Here is a 22,186-nt window from a genome sequence, read left to right as displayed (position 1 = left end):
ATAAATCTGCCCCAAGTGTTATAATTTGAGGTTGGAATAGAAATAACCTTGCAACAAGCTGTTCAATCTGGTGCATAACGAAGAGCACAGCAAGTCCTTAAATGCTTTTGAATGAGCATGTAAGCCATGATTTTGCTCAAGCACATGCACTTAACAAAAGGAATATGAAAGACAAAATACCAATGACAAAAATAAATAATAGGAGTAATCCAGAATGATGTCAGGGAGTTTATTAAAATGTATTTAATTTGTTTAACAACAAGCTAAAAAAGTCCTTTTCATCATCACAACCGACTACCTTATCTGTATAGGTGTATCATGTGGGCCAAACCGTCTAGAATTTGTAAATGAAGATATTTAGCTTTATATATTACTGGTGTTATACTACTGTAAGTTATTATGGTACTCTATAGAGAGAGCACAGTTGTCCTTTCTAATAAGGCCTTTTTATTTTCAAATGAAGCAGGCATTTCAAAAATTACTGAAAATCAATTGCTAGTGGCTGATTTTTTTTGCTCTTCAGGTATATTGTAATTTTTTTTTTACATCCTCTAACTTCAAATCACAACAAAATAGTTGTGGTGGCTGCAAGAGAGGAAGGAGAGTTGTTTAGCAAAAAATGGTAAGTAAAAATAGGTGACTTATTTTCATTAACTGTTTGGCTGACGGTGAGCAGTCCAATTGGTTGTTCCTCAGCAACCCATAATGTAAAAACATAAAAAATATGTTGCCTGGTGATCTGAAACAAGAGTATGTAGGTTCTATGTTTTTGGCAGTCAAAGGGTTGAATGTTTATTTTATGCTGCCAGAGTTCCTGTGGGAAAAAGGTGCCCTACACACAGACCAGTCTTTACTGAATAATTATGCTTCAAGTTTGGTTCAAAGTGAGCATGTGTAATCGTATTTATGCAAATATTGAGACAGAATGTGATTTACATTCTTGTAGGAGTTATAAATATATTAATACTTTTGGTTGGTTAACATTTTCACACATACCGTATATACTCGAGTATAAGACGAGTTTTTCAGCACCCAAAATGTGCTGAAAAAAATCTACCTCGGCTTATACTCGAGTCAAATGGGGATTGGTGCACTGGTGCGCTCAGAATTGGAAAGGTTATTGCCACAAAACTGCAATCTCACATATCAAAAAATACATAATCACGTGAAGTAGTTCGTACAGGATTACGGTACTTAGACTGACTCAGCTCTGCTCCTCCTCGGCCGCAACAGACCTTGTGCACCAACAAACAGGAACCGCCGGAACAGCAGACTCGAGAAGGATCGTTCCGCTTCTCTTTCCCCTAAACATCATAGGGAAAGGGCAAAGGAAAACACAATGCTCTGCACTTTGCACTCTATTCTTGTCAGACGCAGCCTCCCCGCCTCTACAGTCCCCTGGGGAAGGAGCTGCTTCCTCGGCACATTGTACGTCACATGGAACTTCCTGCTGGTCCGTCCGGGTTTCTCTGTCCCTTCGCCCAGTGAAAAGGAAAGCGGAACATGTAGCGGAACATGCAGCCACCCCGCCTCTACAGTCCCCTGGGGAAGGAGCTGCTTCCTAGGCACATTGTACGTCACATGGAACTTCCTGCTGGTCAGTCTGGGTTTCTCTGTCCCTTACCCAGTGAAAAGGACTTACAACATGTAAGTTGCTGTGTAACTTGTGATGTAGAGGTGTATGATTACTTTAATTTTTCTATTAAGACTAGAGAAAAATGAAAACGTGATTGTATCCATCTCATATTCTGCTTTCTCCTGTGTTGCACATTGCTGTAAGTGCATGCACATATCATAGAGGGTTCCAAAAATAATATTTCTATATGCATGTAAGACATCCTTTGGCAATTAGCTTTTCCTTTATGCGACTCTTACTGTGGCAGGTGGCAGTTATCAGAACAGGTGTACCTGAACTGTAGCCACACATTGCCATTCTCTGTCACCCTGCCTTCATCCTCCACTCTATATAAGTAACCCTTTAGCTTACCCTAACACTAACCTTATGATTACAATAAGATCCGATGTTTCATTTACCCCTGTACCCCTATATTTTGTTATCTTTTATTTAGGTACCAGCAATTAACTTTTTCAAACGTGAGCGCACCGATCTTGATAACTTTCTGTTTTACTTATATAGCAAGTATATAGTATACACTTATACTCGAGTCAATAAGCTTTCCCAGTAGGTAAAATTAGGTACCTCGGCTTATACTCTAGTATATACGGTACGTTTTTCCCAGCTACTGTATACAAATGATGTTCAGGCTTCTTAGTTTGCATTTTTACTCCACAATTTACACATTCTCCTGGTGACATGTGTTTGTCCTTATGGCTAAGTGCGAAGTATGAAGTATTAATCACTTTTAGGCATGTGTAAGATTTTAATTATTCAACAAAAAATTTGTGTTGGGACCTAAGGAGGGGACTAACTAACTATATGTATGCCAGATATTAATGAGAATAATGGTCCCATAATCTAGCTATGCCCTAAAAACAAGGGAATACTTATGGACACAAATGACGGCAAAAAAAATAGAAATGTTGGCCCTGCCTGAACAGCTACAAGGAACCTCAGATGCAAAATACATATGGTTTGTTCATTAATTTAAATATGCAACACAAAACACACAGAAAAGAAATTTTTAATATTTATAAAAGTGGAGATATTTTCCCCACCCCCCTGTGCTCTCTCTCATAATACTTTATTGGGTAGGCGGTATAAAAACCTATTATGAAAATACATATGGTTTGTTCATTAATTTAAATATGCAACACAAAACACACAGAAAAGAAATTTTTAATATTTATAAAAGTGGAGATATTTTCCCCACCCCCCTGTGCTCTCTCTCATGATACTTTATTGGGTAGGCGGAATAAAAACCTATTATGAAAAAGGGTTGGGGGCAAAAATGTAATATTTAAATACAAGCACATACTAGCATAACTTTTTTTTAAAGGAATGCATCTGCACACCTGACAGCAGGACCCTACTGATAAAGAAAAAGAAAGGTTGAAAGTGCTAGCTTTAACTTCAGCTTTTATAAAACCATCCCCATACAGCAAGTTAATGAAACATTCCATGAAGTAGCGCTCAGGAATAATGAAAAGGAGCTGTAACAGCCACAATAATAATAAAAACAACAACTGCAATAATACATAGGATAAAGTACTCCCTGTTGGGTAGATCCAGGCTGCTAAGGTACTGTATCAAATGGCTCTGTTAGTAAATAAAACAATCTGGCAGAAGGTCGAGAGATTTGCTTACACAGTTTTTCAGAGATAGAAAATAACTTAACAACACACCAAGGGGGTCATTCACTAAACAGAAGAGCCACTGCCAAACAAAAGAGCTATACAGTTGGCTAGATGATATCCTTATCACCATATATTCTAATTTTGTTGAGCACTGTACATTTTGATTGCCTGATTAAGATTTGATAGACAACCACTTTAAAAAACAAATTACTTTAACCTTTTCTGTGAAATAAAAATTGGAATAGATTATACAGTTCTTATGGTGGCAGATAGCACATCCTTTGTACATTGCAACTGGTTACTTTCCTCTGGATTAAGCTCCAATGAGATACAGGCAGTCCCTGGGTTATGTACAAGATAGGGTCTGTAGGTTTGTTCTTAAGTTGAATTTGTATGCAAGTTGAAACATATACATTTACTCATTAAATGCAACAAGTTTCTCTGAACATAGTATTTATTTTAACCTTTATGTGCATATGTATTTTTACCTTTCTGTGCTCTGCAGTAGACAACACATGCCAGATGGGATTGGGGCAGGTGGTAATAAAGCCCAAGCAAACGACAGTATATTACTGTAATAGCCTCTGTTTGTAAGTATCAGTTGAATGTAAGTTGGGTGTATGTAACTCGAGGACTCCCTGTATTCAATCTAAATATAACTGAACAGCAACATTACCTTCTCTATTGCTTAGTATTTCCACGTAATATATGTTTTATTTATACACCCTACTACTATACAGCACAATGGAATTTGTTGATGCTTTATAGATGTGTTAATAATTTTCATACAATTCTACGATATGTAGACAGTACTGAGCATAGAAATTCTCCACCAGCACCATAAAGTTTACAAGCTATGTTTGGTACTTGCCCAAGGCCATAATGTACTTGTATTTTAAAGCTGCAAAAGTGGCTATATCAATGTGATTTGAAAACGCAATTGAGGAATCCTCCAGCCCTAGAATTTCTTTATGTAGATTGTACAAGGTTAGCAATTCTAGGAAAATAATATGAATATTAAGACATGCTTAACAACCTATTTGCATAAAGTTGTGTACATTAACCTACCAAGAGTACAATAAATTACTTTTTTTGGAAAGTACCCTCTGCAAAGGAGTTTGTATGTTCTCTCTCTGTCGGTTTCCTGAATATAAAAAACATAGAAGCAGTTTAACTGGCTCTGTATTAAGCTGAACCTAGTGTACAGTATGTGATTGTAATACAGAGTGAATGCTGTAAAGTCTATTTGGCTCATGTCAATGATGCACAATCTCTGCAGAGTGCCCTGTAAATATGTAATTACTGTATAAATTATAAAAATAATAATAGGCTTTGTCTTCTACCCAAAATGTTTATACATTTTTTAAAAATTTTTAAATAGATATGCCACATACATCCAAGAAAACTCTTGTAGGGGTGAAAAAACCCCTTGATGACAGATCACCGATTACAACAGTCTTCTATGGCATCTTTATAAGAAAGATGGTGCTTTGCCAAGAACTGCACTAAAAAAAAAAAGTATGCTAAACGCTCCCAAGAAATAATTTTTCAAAGTGACTGAACATCTATATTCTCTCTCTACTTTGAATATTCTAAGGCGGTGTTTTTATTTTCTTTTTTTCTTCTGAAAGAACTACCAAAATTCCTGTGAAGGAATTATTTAATAATAGAAAAGAATACAAAGCAGGGATATTTGGCTTGATAAATAACAAGGTAACAAAAAATTTGAGCTGCAGGAAAAAAAATTACAACAAAGAAAAATGAAGACTAACTTCAAATTGTCTTTTTTTTTATGATGAATGACCACTTTAATTCTGTTTTTTTTTTTTTTTTTGAAAAACATGTAACTTTGCAATGGCTGCCATAGACTAGGCACACATTACCCTGTAAAAAATGTAAAATTGTAAGAAGGTTTCATTAGCAGAGAGTACATTAAATGTAAAGCCACAAACCTGCTGTTGTGGATACTGCATTCCTCCTATAGCACCTTGGGTACGTCCTTGAATTCCAATTGGATACCTCTGTGGGCCTGGAGGGCCATATGCTTGGCCAGGGAAAGGACTGCTCTGTTGTGTTTGTGAATAAGGTGTATTGCCCATTCCATAAATCTGAGGTCTCTTCATTGTCATGGGATCCATTGGGCTACCCTGTTGCAAAGTAATAAGAGTTCATATTGTAGTTTTAAAACATGTTTATAACAATAAATCATCATAAACACAGATGCTTTTTTATTAAGTTTTGACTGATGTCCAATTAGCTAATTGTAAACTTCAAGCACAGTGGCAAAACTACATATTACTGGGCCCCATAGTAAATTATTTTTCAGGTCCACAAAATGTCTAGAGGTTGACACTTTTACCAATATTTATTGTCATTGTATATGAATTAGGGCCTCATGGGGCCCCTATAGCTTCTGGGCCCCATGCAGCCGCAGAGTCTGCTTCCTCTGTAGTTATGCCCCTGCTCAAGCATCATGCTCAACTATCTGCTCTAAAGTGCAGTGCTGGATAGGTAACCTGAACTGTACCTTGTTCTTTCTCAGAAAATTGCAGATTACCGTCACTTGTGACTTGTTTTGAGAGAAATATTTAATCCCCCTCCCCTTTGTAACCAAAATAACCTCTATATAAATTCTTAGAACGGCAAGACAAAGCATTTTGGATATTCAGTGCCGATTAGCATGTATCTTGAGAATACCTTCACAGAAGATTGTCAGTGGGCACACAATTGAATTTGGTGGATGATGGCCCCAAATCATTTTACTGGCAACTTCCAATTAAAACAATTAAGGTTGCAATTAGGTTAGTTTCATTTAATTTAAGGCATGTTTTAACTTTGCTATCTGCTAACTAGAGGCAGAATGTTGAAATAAAGAATGCATCTAATCCAGGTTTTGGTCAGGGAATCAACCAAATCCTAGTGTTTATTTCAGGATTTAGATTCATCCAGATCTTCATTATTTAGCCAAGAACCCTAAAAGTCACGACTTTAAAGCACCGCACAACAAATTTTTTTAGACAATAGAACAGCAAACTATGGTTTGCATTAGGTTTAGAATTTGGTTATGTCCAAAAATTATGGATTCATTGAAGTATTCCAAAAAAAATTATTTAAAAAAAACAAGTATACCAGCATTTCAGGTTAAAACCAGATGGGTAACAACCTTAGTATTGAGTAGTCAATTAAAGGAATTATACAGTGTAAAAATAAAAACTGGGTAAATAGATAGGCTGTGCAAAATAAAAAATGTTTCTAATATAGTTAGTTAGCCAAAAATGTAATGTATAAAGGCTGGAGTGATTTTTTATATAACATGTCAGTCAGAACACTACTTCCTGCTTTTCAGCTCTCTTGGTTTACACTGACTGGTTACCCTGGCTACCAGGCAGTAACCAATCAGAGACTTGAGGGGGGCCATATGGGTCATATCTGTTGCTTTTGAATCTGAGCTGAATGCTGAGGGTCAATTGCAAACTTACTGAACAGAAAAGTAACATGTGGCCCCCCTTCAAGTCGCTGACTAACTCAGAGTTATAGAACTGAAAAGCAGGAAGTAGGATTCTGGCTGTTTTATTAGACATCTGTTCACTCCAGCCTTTATATATTACATTTTTGGCTTACTAACTAGATTAGAAACATTTTTTATTTTGCACAGCCTATTTACCTAGTTTATATTTTCACACTGAACTGTTCCTTTAATCAGAGAGATTTCCTGAACATTTTCTACGGTAAATAACCATGCAAGGGCTGAGATTCAAATTAGTCCCTGGAGTTTCCACATAAGCCCAAACAGCCACCCACAAGCACAATAGTGACTGTCTATATGGCATCTTACAGCAGCCCCTCTGGCAATTGCCAGAATCTACAGATTACCGGATGCTCAGTCCAACCCCTTTTATGGCTTTAAAATGCCAATTTTAGAACAACACTGGGGGGCACATTTACTAAGACTCAAATATCGATGGTTAATAAAGCCTCAAATTCGACCCTCAAAGTAAAATCCTTCGAATTCGAATATCGAATTTGAAGGATTTAGCGCAAATGCTACAATCGAACGATCGAAGTAAAAATCGATCGATCAAACGATAAAATCCTTTGAATCGAGCGATTCGGAGGATTTTAATCGAACGATCGAACGATTTTTACTTCGATCAAAAAAAGCTTAGAAAAGTGATGGGGAAGGTCCCCATAGGTTAACATTGTACCTCGGTAGGTTTAAACTACTGAAGAATATAGTCAAAGTATTTTTTAAAGAGACAGTACTTCGACTATCGAATGGTCGAATAGTCGAACGATTTTTTGTTTGAATCGTTCTAATCAAAGTCGAAGGTCGTAGTAGCCTATTCGATGGTCGAAGTACCCAAAAAAAAAATACTTCGAAATTCAAAGTTTTTTTCATTCGAATCCTTCACTCGAGCTTAGTAAATGTGCCCCTGGGTGTGTTTACAGTCCTTACACTAATATCATGGATGTTTACTTTACAGCCCTTTCGTAAAAGTGACTGTAATTGATCTTGTCTGGTAAATCCACAAGTTACTGTATTGACTGACGGTCACTGATCTGTAATTGGGGCCTACATATGCTCAATGTATCAAATGTGTGCCACAATGTATTGATTACTTAGGTGAAAGATGTGTAGTATGAAATTATGCTGAATTTTTGGGAAATAATGTTGTATTGTGGGTAAACACAGTAAATTATCCAAATATTTTTCACACAGTGCCAGCTTAGTAAAATGAGCCCTTCTGTGTACTGTGACAGTATGCCTTTTCTTTAAGGTTAGGCGGTAGTGCCAGCCAATAATGATTTAGCTACACAGACTGCTAGGAGATAGAAGGTATAAGGAAACATTTTGAATTAAACATTGTGTAATTATGATGATGTTAGAAAAACTATCCACTTTCTCAAAATTAATAAAAATTCATATTTTTCAAAACTAAAACTGGACACTATTTTCAAGTGTAAACCTTTCTGAAAATACATCCACTTTTATGTTTCAAATATCAATATTTTGGCTCTGCAACGAAATAGGCAAAAAGAAAACTTCTATCAAAGTACAGGGATCGTTTATCCAGAAAGTGCCAAATTACAGAAGGGCCATATACCATAGACTCCATTTTAATTAAAAAAAAATCAGATTTTTAAAATTGAATTTTCTTTTTCTCTGTAATAATAAAACAGTACCTTATTCAAATATACATACAACTCAAATGGGAGGTTATTTAAGAAAAAAATATCTAATATTTGATTGAATAGTCCCTACCTGAAAATTCGAAATGGAATCAAGTTTTCCCTCTGAAAAAAACCTAAATGTCAGGAAGGCAATTAACATATTCAAATGGCTCAACAGACCTCTGTCATTGACTTGTAAATTAACTTGGCAGGTTTTAGGTGGCGAATATTCAAATTAGAACCGTTTCCATGGTCGAGAAGTTATAAATCTCACATTCTAATTTATATTTGAATTTACATTCGAATTTACATTCAAATTGGGGGATTAAAATTTTAATCTGTGAATTGTTTTTTCAAAAATTTGAATTTACTATTTAATAAATCTGCCTCTTGATGTATGGAGATCCAAATTACGGAAAGATTCCCTTCTCAGGACCTGGAAAACTCCAGGTCCTGAGCATTCTGGATAATAGCTCCCATGCCTGTATGTAGAGTCTTGCATGGAACCAATGTCCAAGACCCGGACCCGAACTGCAACCTGCATATTTACCCACTTTGATCTGCTACCCGACCCGGACCCACAACTGTCTGATCTGCAACCAGACCCACCATCAAACATAAAGTGATGTTGCTGCAAAATGGAAGTGACATCATCAAACGTGGGCGGGACAGAAACAAGTTTTGTAAAATTTTAAAAGGAATAAAATATAGACAATATGACATAAGACAAGAAATTTAGATGAGACCCGCATCTATACCCGTACCTTAAAATCCTACCCTCATTTCGCAGGGTACCCGTTTTCTTTGCAGGTAACCTGCGGGAATCCAACCCGCTGCAGGACTATACCTGTATGTCCAAAGTAAAGTAATAACTGCCATAATTCAAAAGACTCCTATAACAAATATTACATCTTCAGTACGCTCCATTTAAATTAAATTTACAAAAGGAAAGCATTTGTATAGTGACATTCGATCTACCCAAAATACCCCCAATTAAACTTAAAAATAGAGAATCACAGAAGAATTAAATAAGCAAAAAGAGCTGTATTTAGTTCATAGGTAATGGACAAAACTCTTCCATTTCTAATGTAAAGGAAGGTCTAATTGTCGAATGACCAGTGTGGTTTCAAAACCCAACCTGAAAGTCTTTGAAGCTCTGTAAAGATAAGTGATCATATACTGACCAAAAGCAGGGATCAAAGCTGACACAGACCCTTGATATCTCATTTATTTGGAAATGAGATATCAATGTTTGACTGTGCCATACCCCAAAATCCCTCCTGGAAATCTCTTACAGTAGCCACAGCAGTCAAAACGCGAGAAAGAGAGGAGTAAAACACTCCTAAAAACAAAAATTGGCATGCAACAGACTAACAAAAAATATATATACCCACCATGTGTACAACAGGGTTCATATAAGGATTATCAGTGAGATAGTGTTGAATGCGGTTTTCAGCTTGTTTATAATGAGATGAAACAGTTTACAAACTCGATGAGTTGCTTCTTAAAACATTTGCAGCCTATACACCTGACACCTGGAAAGGCCAGTTTGTCATAAATTTATAGCTGGTTTCTGCCTCATGTTTTTCATTCCTGATGCAAAGCTAAGCAGGAAAGTTCACCCCAAAGCAAACAGATCAGATGTCTTTGTGTTTTCTGCTCAGTGGCATAGCCAATGCATTCAGTGCTGCAACAGGTATTCATGTGCAGAGTCCCAGAGGCTACCAGGTACAACAAGCCTTTTGTGTGAACCTGAACATGTGCCAAAACGTCTGCCTTTGTATTGAACAAACCTGTTTTCTACTGATAAAGTCTTGAGTTGTGAAACCTTGCAGTCAGGCCTCACTTACAGCTGCTACTAACCTGCAAGAACAAGTACTGGTCTAGGTAGCATTTTGCACTTTATGGTGCTAAACATTTTCACAGCCCTACTCTGGAGTTCTCTGGGTCACTTACTGGAACTATTTCCTTAATGTTAATAAAAAAAGAAGGATACATTCACAAATATGTGCCCATTTTCAGTAAAGTATAAGTAAAATCCCTGAAATTGCACTTGCACTTTAAAAGGGCAATATAAATAGCCACTTCCACTTGTGGAATTAAGAAGCAACATAATATAATATAAATGTGCTTTTAACTGGATAGGACATTGGGATCTGTGTTGGTAAGATGTATATTTCAAAAATTTTCCTTCTACAAAAATAAGGTAACATTTCCTGACCTGACCTAATCACACTGGATATGTCATAGAAGAGGAGCCAGAAAGTTACATGGCACCTCAAAGCCTAAAAAGGCTTACCGTATTGGAAATGTGGGCTGACATAGCCTGCTCTGCTCTGGTAGGGAAAACCATCTTAACACTTACAGTGGCACAACTAGGGGCAGATTTATTAAGGTTTGAATTATATTCGATTCTAATTCAGTTTGAGTTTTTGGCTTTGTAATATTCATTTGAGTTTTAGATATTCAAGTTTTTTCTTAAACAAGATACTATTTGAATTTCAAGGTCATTCAAGTTCATTTGAGGTATTGACCTTTGATAAATGAGGCCCCCTAGACAAGCTTTTAACTTAGAGCTACTGCCCTGCTGTGCAGAGGGGCAGACCACAACACAAGGGAAAAAAACTTCACAACAAGCAACCTCTGTATCTGGGACATTGCGAATGTGTATTTAAAAGTTTTCTTCTTTCCTTATACAATATTTTTCAAATCAGTAGCTGCCATACAACTCAACATTGTTACAAAGCAACCCTATGATAAACAGCTGGCAATGAGTCCTTTTCGTGATCTGCTTCATAAATGTTGTTGTTTGATTTTTTAGGACCCTCCAACTTTTTGACAGTGCCCGTAGTGTCTTGTTCCCACCATGCAAAGTTGAGTAAAACACTCTATTCAATAATACAGTGAGTGTTATTTTAATATTAAATGGAAACTATTATATTTAGAATAAACTGAATTGTCTAATTAGAAGGAGATAACACTAAGGGGCAGATTTATCAAGGGTCGAATTTCGGAGTGTAAAAAATTTCAAAATTCGACCATCGAATTGCATTACCTCGATATTCTAAGTTTTTTTTATCGAATTTAGCCATATTCGGTCGAAGTAAAATTGCTCGATCGTACGATGAAATCCTTCGACTTCTAAAAACTTAGCCAAATGTTGGCTATAAGTTCTAGGAGGTCCCCATAGGCTAACATAGCAATTCGGCAGGTTCAAGGTGGCGAAGTGGCAAAGTCTAACTTTTTTACTTTGAATCAAAGTCGAATTTAGGCCTATATAAGTTTTTATATTCGAAAATTCACTTTGACCCGTAGTTAATGTGCCCCCCATAATCTAATGGTAAGAGGGTTGACCTTAAGAGAAATATAGAAAGGAATACGTTATATGAATGTTTTTGTTAATAAAAAATGAATTAAATATATAAAGAGAGCCTGACATTAGGGGGTTATTTATCAAAGGTCGAGTTTTAGAGGTTTGGGAGGTTGTTTATACCTCAAAAGAACTCACAACTTGAATGTTTTCTAATTTATGAAAGAAAAAAAACTCAGTGTAGACAGGTTGAAAAAAAAAAAAATGGATTGCACTTTGGGCGGATATAAACTTGAATTGCTCGAACTGATTGAACATATTAGATTCCACCTAAATTGTAACCATTATTTAAATTGATGCTGATGTAAAGGGACAGTTTACATATGGCAAACATATTGCTGAAGGAGGATCAGCCTTTGAGAATTTTGGTCAGGAGACATTTTTCCCAAGTAATGCAACTATGCAGGGTGGTGCCAGCCTCCCACAAACCCCCTTTGTGTATTTTTGCTCTCAGATATGCAAACACACAACATGAAATTCAATGTAAACCACAAAAGCATAACTTGAAATTACTTTTTTATACATCTATTATTAACCATGGAACAGGGTTGAATATTTTCAAGCCAAACCCAACCCTAACCTAAGGCTTTCTAACTCCAATCTGATGATGTCACAAATAACTTGACAAGGTTATTATGTCACTAGAAGTGGAGAGAAGAGCCCTGCACTAATTTTGGCCAGTCATCCGCTCAAACCTGTGCATGGAACTAAGAAGCTGGGCTTTAAAACCAGACAAAATGATCAAGATCTTTTCATTGGTAATGATAGAATTACCCGTGTCTAAACCAGTTGAATCACATAATTGTACATAAACAATTTCTTATTTTTGCAAAGTTATGGTAAAAAATTAAATAAAAATAAAAGATATTCTGAAAATAATAAACCTGCAAGAGAAGACGTTGTTCCCATGTGCCAATGAATGCTCCATAGTGGTTGGGCGAATTTGCCAGTTTTGCTTGACGACGAAATTTGCAAATTTTCTGCAAAATTCAGGAAACGAGTGAAAAATTTAGAAACGCAAATTTTGGTGCCGGCGACAATTCACAGGCGGCAAAATTTACACCAGCGACAATTCCGACGCCTTCTTACGCACATTAGAGTCAATGGGAGTCCGTGTAATTAAAACTTTGACGTCGGCAACGATTTTATTTTGCACATTCACTGTTGACATTATATATTGTATTAATGTGAGCTGGTAACTTACTTATGTTCATTTCAAATTGTCTGTAATGTCTTTGATAACATGTCAAACTCTTGTTTCCACATATATTGCATGTGTTTAAAAAGCAATAAAAAATATTGATGGAAAAAAAAAAAAAACTGACTTCAACAAATTTTCTCAACTATTTTGCAATTTTATTCACCAGCGGCGAACTGCGCAGATTTGCCGCGAATTTTCGCCTGCCAAATAAATTCGCCCATCACTAATGCTCCATAATTTAACTTTTTTTAAAAAAATTTTTATTCTCATAAATATATATTACATGTATGTACTTTGAAGCGCAATTATAAATTATTTTGGATACAACATTCAATGCTTTGATCAAGCAGTTTCAAAATCGATGTGAAATATGCACAATTTCATCTAAAGATGTCGATGTTATTAAGTGAATGTTTAGTTCCCCATTTACAATGCAGTCAAAATAATGCATTTTGGAATAGTTCTGCCAGCGGTACATCTTTTCCATTTATGTCAAATTATTAATCAGGTCCCACCTGTAACAATCTATTAAATTGATTCTAATCACTGGGCCTCTCAAGTAAAGCTTTGTATAATGAGCATTTCATTTCACAAAATTAATTGTCTGATTGATTCTCTGGAGGAAGTAGCTGTCACTGCATTTCAGACATCATTTTTTTTAAACAGGGTGTCAAAACAATAACATTATTATTGATTAAAATGCAGGACATTTTACAATTAAGAGATTTAAATAGATTTTGGTTCTCATTGCCTGTACTGTTTTCCTCTTTTTGTGTAATGTGGTTGAAAACAAAAAAGTAACTCTTTATGGAAAAGTCCATCCACTAATGTGTCCCACACATGACAAGCTGGTGGAAGTGCACTGTACTACAAAAACTCTTTGGGTTGTGGCTATACATATTGTTAACAGATGTAAGTGAACATCTGCCTCTAACTGTTCCACACATAAAATGAATAAAGTGGCAAAATTACAGACAATAACATGCTGTACTCAACAGAATTTCTCAGCATGGCACTAAAATGCATAAATATAATAACAGTCATAAAATTGATTGATTTACATGAAGGTTATTTCTGGGACCTATTTATAAAAGGGAAAAAACTGAATTTTTTTTTTTTTACATCACTCCATTTTAAATGCGGATTTGTGAAAGAGCACTTATTTCTCATAATGGTATTTCCAAAAATAAAAAACAAGAAAAACAGTGAAACTTTAAAAAAAAAAGTGTCAAGAAACTTGCACAAGTCAGGCTCCTGTCATTTAAGGGCTCTTACAGACGAGCGTTTTTACCTGCGCTCCGGGTTTCATGCTTCAGCCACAGGGGGGTGAATGTACATAGTAAGTTAGGTTGAAAAAGACACACGTCCTTCAAGTTCAACCTTTTTACTTTTTTTAACCAGCCTGCCATTTGATCCCATGCATTCCGGTTTCTTGCATTCAGCTGCAGGGGAGCGCAGGAGTAGATGCACTGAATTCTCTTCAATATGGCTGTACTCACACAGACGCATGTAAGCACCGAACGCAGGTAAAATGAAACATGCTGCGTCCCAACCTGCGTTCAGAGCTTACATGCGTCTGTGTGAGTACAGTCACATTGAAAAGAATTCAGTGCGTCTACTCCTGCGCTCCCCTGCGGCTGAACGAAAGAAACCGGAACACAAGGGATCAACTGGCAAATAGGCAGGTTAAAAAAAAAGTAAAAAGGTTGTCTTTTTCAACCTAACTTACTATGTAAGTTCATGGGGGGCTGTTTCAGGTGCTACATATTTGCACTCATTAAAATTGAGTCGTTTGATCTCCTAATCAGCTCTGTCACAAGATTCAAAAGCAAGTATATTGCAACAGACTGGGGTAATTCAATTAATTGCAATATTTCTGTTTACCATATAGGAATCTTTGGGCTGTCACACCTTAAGCTGCCTCCCTAGATACGGACACATGCTTGCCTATATGGTAGATACGGCCCCCAAAACCTTCACAAAACATTTGGGCCGAATACCAAACCCAAATTTGCATATGCAAATTAGGGGTGGGAAGGGGAAAACATTTTTTACTTGTTTTCTGCCAAAGTCATGCACTTTCTCTCCCCACCCTTAATTTGCATATGCAAATTAGTATTCGGTTCGGCTGGGCAGAAGGATTCGGCCGAATCAGAATCCTGCTGAAAAAGGCCGAATCCCGAACAAAATCCTGGATTCGGTGCATCCCTAATTAGAACACATTTTTGCATTAAAACGAATGCTGTGGCATTAGTGTGCGATCAGTGCACTATATGAGATGAATGTTCTCAAAACCCTAATGGCAAGATTTATCAAGGATCAAGTTGTATTTTCCACTAAAATTTGCGTTTTCGAGGTTGTGTTTTTGGTAAAAAAAATCTATTTTTCTGGTTAAAAGGAAAAAACTCAAATGTATGCAGTTTTTTTTTTAAAGTTTTAATTTTTCAAGATTTACTAGACCCAGACCTTGAAAATAGCTTGAATATGAATATGCACCAGCTAAAACCTATCGAGGTCATGTAGAAATCAATGGCAGAGTTCCCTTGAACCATTTGAAGATGTTAATAACCTTCATGATTACGTTTTTTAAAAGGGTTTTGTCTGAAAACTCAATCAATTCGAGCAATTCAAGGTCAAAATCTAGTTTTTTTTCCATTCAAGTTTTTTTTTTTAAAAGAGTGGTTCACCTTTAAGTTAGTTTAGTATGTTACAGAATTGTCAATTCTAAGCGTCATTTCAAATGGTCTTCATTATTTATTTTTTATAGTTTTTTAATTATTGCCTTCTTCTTCTGACTCTTTCCAGCTTTCAAATGGGCGTTGCTGACCCCATCTAAAAAGCAAATGTTCTGCAAGGCTACAAATGTATTGTTACTTTTTATTTCTCATCTTTCTATTCAAGCCCTCTCCTATTCATATCCCAATCTCTTATTCAAATCAATGCATGGTTTCTAGGGTATTTGGACCCTAGCTACCAGATTGCTTAAAATGCAAATTGAAGAGCTGCTGAATAAAAAGCTAAATAACTCATGCTGGGCTGGGGGGTGGCGTGGTCCCTCTACAGGCTGGAGTCCTGTTTGCATTTGTAATTAGACTATCAAGGGATCGCGCCAGTATCACTTTAAGTCTTAGATACCTGATCCATATTCAGCATTGTTGCTGCCTATGTACATGCGAATAAGATTATGTAATGGTAAAATCCTAATTCAATGTGTAGGTTTAAAAAAAAAAAAAAAAAAACATTATTGAAAAAGAATATTATTAAACACAGCACTGTGTCCCAAATGAGTGCACTTGTGCTCCCTACACAGATGATTCTTCTCCCATCCCTGCCAAACTGCAAGTGCTCATGGCAAGAATGGGGGCTGGGTGGGGGGGAGGCAGGCAACAAAACCAGGAGCACTTGATTGAAACAATTACTGCATGTGAAATCAAACCAATGAAAACCAAGAGGTGTATATGTGTATGTGTATATATATATATATTTTAACAGATTGTAGATTATATATATATATATATATATATATATATATATATATATATAATATACACAAAAGCCTGAATATCCTGTAAATTATATCCTTATAAACGGTGAGTAGTGATGTCATTTCTGTCACATGACTCACTAAAATTTGTGTATTATAATAAATAAAGTACCCCCAGTTGTAAAATATGAGGATATTAGAAGTTACCTAATAATATCCTTATATTTTACAAGAGGGGGTACTTTATTCACTATATATATATCGATTAGGCAAAGTAGAGATCGCACTCGCAGGACTTACTTTTAATAAAGTAACTTTATTGTGGACAGGTGCTGACGTTTCGGCTGAGCCGAAACGTCAGCACCTGTCCACAATAAAGTTACTTTATTAAAAGTAAGTCCTGCGAGTGCGATCTCTACTTTGCCTAATCGATGTTACTGATCTTGGACTGCACCCAGGCACGCTAGACCTCCATTTCGTGAGTGCCGGTTCCCCTACTCTACATACATATATATATATATATATATATATATATATATATATATATATATATATATATATATATATATATATCTATATATCTATATATCTATATATCTATATATCTATATATCTATATATCTATATATCTATATATCTATATATCTATATATCTATATATATAGACTTGAATTAAAATATTTCCTTTGGTGGCAGAAAACTATGGACATACACACATTGGTTAAAAAAAAGCTTCTAGTCACAACTACAATATGCATAAAAACAAGAAAAATAACCATGCACTATTCTTCCCTGTGTATACATGCCCTTATAAAGTTTGTAAACACTGCTTACTTTATAAACAAATGATGCTACTAGGGAAATATAAAAATGTCAAATAGAAAAAGGATGATAAATAGGACCAAAACTTAGCATATTTGCAATGTAATACAGGTATTGGATGCTTTATCCAGAAAGCTTCGAATTATGGGAAGTCCATTATATTTGCAGGAATATAAAAAAAAAAAATCACAATAAAGATTTTTATTATATTCCCCAATGTACACTGGTAGAAAGTCCTCCTTTTCATTTGCACTGTGTAGATTACTGTTAAATATTGCTAACGGCCTTTGACTTTTTTTTTCAAAATACAGGCAGAAGATTAATTATTTATTTCATTTGAAGCTATGAAATCCAGAGAAGGCATCAAAGAAATTCCTTTTGGGAGTAATAAAAACATATCTGTCCTTGGGAAAAAAAATTATCTTCATTGTTAAAAGAAGAATAAAAACTTCCAAGTCATTGAACGCGTTACAGTAATGGTTTAATATCAGATTTCTCTCTTCTCATTGTAGCCAGATGGGGAGCTGCTTCCTCCTGTAGCTTGCCTTCTTGTATTATCTGTATGCATTCCATCTGAATCCAATTTCCTTTTATTACCTCTGCCCAGGTCAGGGATGAATGGCTGTCAGATTCGCAGTGGAATAAAAAGAAAAAGGAAAAAAAAAAAAAGCCTCTTCCTGAGGCAGCGAGTTTCAATTCAAACAGACACATGGCTAATCTGCATATGTGAAGGTCACGGCACTTCTGTAGAAGAGGTTAGCACTGGAACTCCCGTTAAAAATAAGTAACTACAGCAACTGATAATAAAAGGAAACAATTTAACATTTGATGGTTATATAGGATGCACTGTACATTTATTCCTGAGGCAAGTATTTAAGTATGTTTACACAAAGTTGGGTGAAAGAATTTTATGAGCATGGCTTAAAATATGAGAATTTAAATGACTATGCCGCATTTTAACAGCTCAAAAAAAGTTTGCTCAAAATTCAGGATGTATTTTTAAAAATTCAACCCAATTTTACTGCATTTACAGCTCCCTAAATATCACTTTAACAATACATGCTAAGTCCACCTTTATGCTGCATTTTTCACACTCACAACTTTAAAGAGGATCTCCCCTTCAGTTCTCTGGTTCTGACTATTGAAACAATGAAGCAAAAAAACAGTTTCCCCTCCACACCTATTAATAAGCTGCCTTAAGCAGGAGTCAGAACCAGTAGTGCAAAGAACACAATCTGATAGATGCTGCTTTCAAAAGTAATTACATTTACAAATTACTGTAAAGCACTGATAATGTTTAATACATTCATGTATAATTGATTGTTGAGAATAACAGAAATTCCACAGCCAGGCTACGTTAAAACCTGTCTAATTTTAGTTTTAAAAATAGCCTTATGTATTTTATGATAACTAAGGTAAAAGAATAGGCACCACTAACCAGGGGCAGTTTTAGACTATACATAAACAATGAACATTTAATAAGTTTAAAAGTTCCATCTTACAAAAACAAACATCCAACCTGTATGCTAGTATACATAATTACACTGCAAATTGTATTACCAAGGGCACAGGCAATGAAATAGTCCATCACAATAGGCCCCTGCTAAAAGAAAATGTGGCACTCTAATGTTTTGCCTAGGCAGCCATCTTTCAATACATACAAGGCCACACTTTGCTCTACTCTAAACAGATTACAGAAAGTTGAAGGTCAAAAGCAAGCACTGCCAAAGTTGCCTAATGAAAACCGGATTTTGTCATGTAGCCTGTCAAATCCCTAGAACCCAAGATCTTGTGTTAGTGTTCCCTTTTTCTGTGGCCATGGTGGTTTCCAAATATTGCTACATGAATTTTCAGTCACCTTAAGGCAGCTGTTTAATACTGCAATATTTGTGAACCTAAGAAAATTGGTTTCTCAGCTGTGAATTTGAGAGGACACAATTTAAAACATTTCCTCCCATAGCAAATAACAATGCAGAAACATATTCACAGCAGCCTGTAAAGCCATTTGTCAACAAAGTAGAATCTAAGTTGTTGACAGGGTTAAAAGTTTATGTTGAACACTATGTACTTTAGAAAATATGTGGGGGAAAATACAGGCATGGGATCTATCATCTTAAAAAATAACATTATCCAGAAATCTCTTGATAATGAAATGCCAATCCACATGCCATTTACACTAGGGTTTTACAAACCTATGCTAAACCTGTGACTCAAAATTGGTTGTAAGCAACAACATTGAGTCCCATTTTTGGGCCCAGAACAACAAGTTAGGAGCACCCCTTGCGGTTCTGCCTGGGTTGCAGAAGGGTCACTGATGCAGGAAGTGTTGACATTTGAATCAGGAAACCCTTCACACATCATTAAATTAACCTCATGCTGTAGGGAGCACTACAGTTACAAAATGTATGATATTAGCAATGTAAAACTGCTAATATCATAAAAACAAAAAGAATATAAATTATTTCAATTGCAACACTGTTCAGAAAAGTACAGAGAAAATGTTGATTCATTTGTTGGGTGTGTATAGTTTCCTTTCAAACAATATTATTCTGTAATATTACAACAGTACCTTTTACTTGCTACTAAATAGGCTAAAATAAATTCATGCCTTTTTATTTTTTAACATTTAAAGTGTTCTTAGTAGCCTTGGTGGGCCATGGAAAGATCTCATATTGTTTTCACTTGCACTGCAAACAGAAAGAACAGACAAAATCTAACTGTTTTATATACTATAAAGACACATACAAATAATATATTTATGCAATGAAATAAATCCGACGATTAATGGTGGGCAATGAAGAGCTGCTCCAATTTTGTATTGATAAATATTTCAACTTCACACCACCCAACCTGCATCTGTATATCCACTGCAACATGGTTAAGGTAACCTTGACTTGAATCAAAAATAAGTGCAAGTTGCTGGCTGCACGGTGTGAGAACTGATTACACAAAATGAATGATTACAAATTAAATTCAATAAGAGCAGCTCTTCTAGCTGGATATTCTAGAAGCATCTCAGATTTGTCACATTTAGAACAGCTCTTCTGTATATACCTAAAGTAAACAGATACAAATGTCTTGTAAAAGGAAACACCCCAACCTTGACACTCAAATGTGGGGGCAATAGAACCACTTATCACATTACCGAATCAGGAAAGGTAACCTCTTTGCAATCATGCAATCCACACACAAGACAGACAAACACAGAAATACAGGAAGGAACGTTGATCCATGAGCACCTCATAAATTGGAAGTATCGACAACTTTTACAGTAACAATCATCAGAAATATCACAAAGATAGCAAATATTTCTGTCTAATGGTCATTTCAGTGTTAACCTTATTAAATAAGGTAGACGTTCAAATGCATAAAGTTGGCTTTCCTGTAAATAAAACACAGTGGCAGTTTTGGACACCCGAAAATTAGTCCTTTTTTTTTAAATAGATTTAAGAAAAAGGGGATTATTCAAAATATTGTCTGTGCAGCAAGTAACATTAAAAAAAAGCTTTAGGTGAATATAAACATTTTTCTTTCTTGGACAAATAAGAAAATCCATTTCAGTAAAAAAGTATAAATGTTATATATGTGTCACACGTAAACATTACAAACATATATATATATATACACACACACATCTTATTTACTTATATACTCCCATTATTATGTGCATTATGTGTTATAACAGAACTGAGTGAGATTTATACAGAATAAACATAACAATTTAACAGTGCAAGATCAAGGTTATGTTTTAACAAACAAACTTGCAATCACAAATGGTTAAATTATTTACAAAAATAATCAAAATGTTTATTTCTATAATAAGAATTTCTAAAATTCTGAATTTCTACAACACTTCCAACCATAATACAAGCTATATAAATTTAGAAAAAAGATTTATTTGTTGAGGGTTGGAAGCACCCAGAAAAAAAGGCAAAAATGTGATTAATACAACTGCAAAACAAAAAATATAAAATAATAAGAGAGGCTGTACATGGCTAAGGGGCAATCTCAAATGGACACTACTATACAGGCATATGCCTAGCCATACGATTACCCAAATAAAAACAGCCAGGCAAGGAGAAACAATGTGGGAAGACTGCATTTGTCAGTGGCTGCTGCTCGATTATTATTTGTGGTAAGGAATATTTGTGACTGTACTGCTCAGCACTTCTATTTACATCAGCAGTGCTAAATGCCCAATGGTGAGAGGGGAGCCAATCAGATGGCAGATTAGATGTCAACTCCGAGGCAGCTGTCTAGAGACTATTCCAGCCAGTTTACCTCCACAATTCAAATTCCAAACCTTGCAAAGGAGATCAAGTCACTCTTTAGATTCAGGCTGCTAGCAATGAGCAGAGTGGGGAAAAGATGCTGTTGCTTTGTTATTGCGGCCGAACAATCCAATAAAAGCTAACAAATGCTATAGAATGATCGTATGGGCAATGCAAAGCGGACTTGTGTATTAAATGACATTGCACGCAAAGGCTTTTTTTTCCCACCTTAAAACAACAAGCACCCAAACAGTCATGAAACAAGAGCAGTCATTCCCATTCCTTGCATTCAGTACAACAAATACATATCTCCATTTCCCATAATTCTCAGCTACATCAAATACACACACATATATATATATATATATATATATATATATATATATATATATATATATATAAATAAAATCAGTACAAGCCCTGGAAAATGAGGGAATGCAGTGCTTCATATTAAGGCTCAAATCACGAGAAAGAACAATGGGGGATGGCATTAAATGCATAGCACATCTGAACTGATGAATATGTATGATAATTAACAATACATATTTTTTGTTTTTTGACAAAGCTTGATACAGTAAGCAGTCACATAGAATGGTTTAAGATTTCTACGC

General features: G+C 35.5%; 1 protein-coding gene across 7 annotated transcripts in view; it reads right to left on the bottom strand.

The window, feature by feature from the left end:
• arid1b.L (AT-rich interaction domain 1B L homeolog) overlaps nt 1-22,186 on the bottom strand; it is a 229,256-nt gene that overhangs the window by 203,819 nt on the left and 3,251 nt on the right. For 5 of the 7 annotated variants that reach the window (XM_018263082.2, XM_018263083.2, XM_018263084.2 and 2 more), the window contains exon 2: nt 5,208-5,402. The exons of the other annotated variants lie outside the window; for them this stretch is intronic. In XM_018263082.2, the coding sequence (XP_018118571.1) occupies nt 5,208-5,402 (195 nt within the window). The remainder of the gene's footprint in view (nt 1-5,207; nt 5,403-22,186) is intronic. 7 annotated transcript variants of the gene reach the window in all.

The sequence above is a fragment of the Xenopus laevis genome, chromosome 5L (assembly GCF_017654675.1).
Source record: "Xenopus laevis strain J_2021 chromosome 5L, Xenopus_laevis_v10.1, whole genome shotgun sequence".
Taxonomy (NCBI): domain Eukaryota; kingdom Metazoa; phylum Chordata; class Amphibia; order Anura; family Pipidae; genus Xenopus; species Xenopus laevis.
The sequence above is the reverse complement of the archived record's forward strand: the minus strand, read 5'-3'. Positions and strand labels throughout refer to the sequence as shown.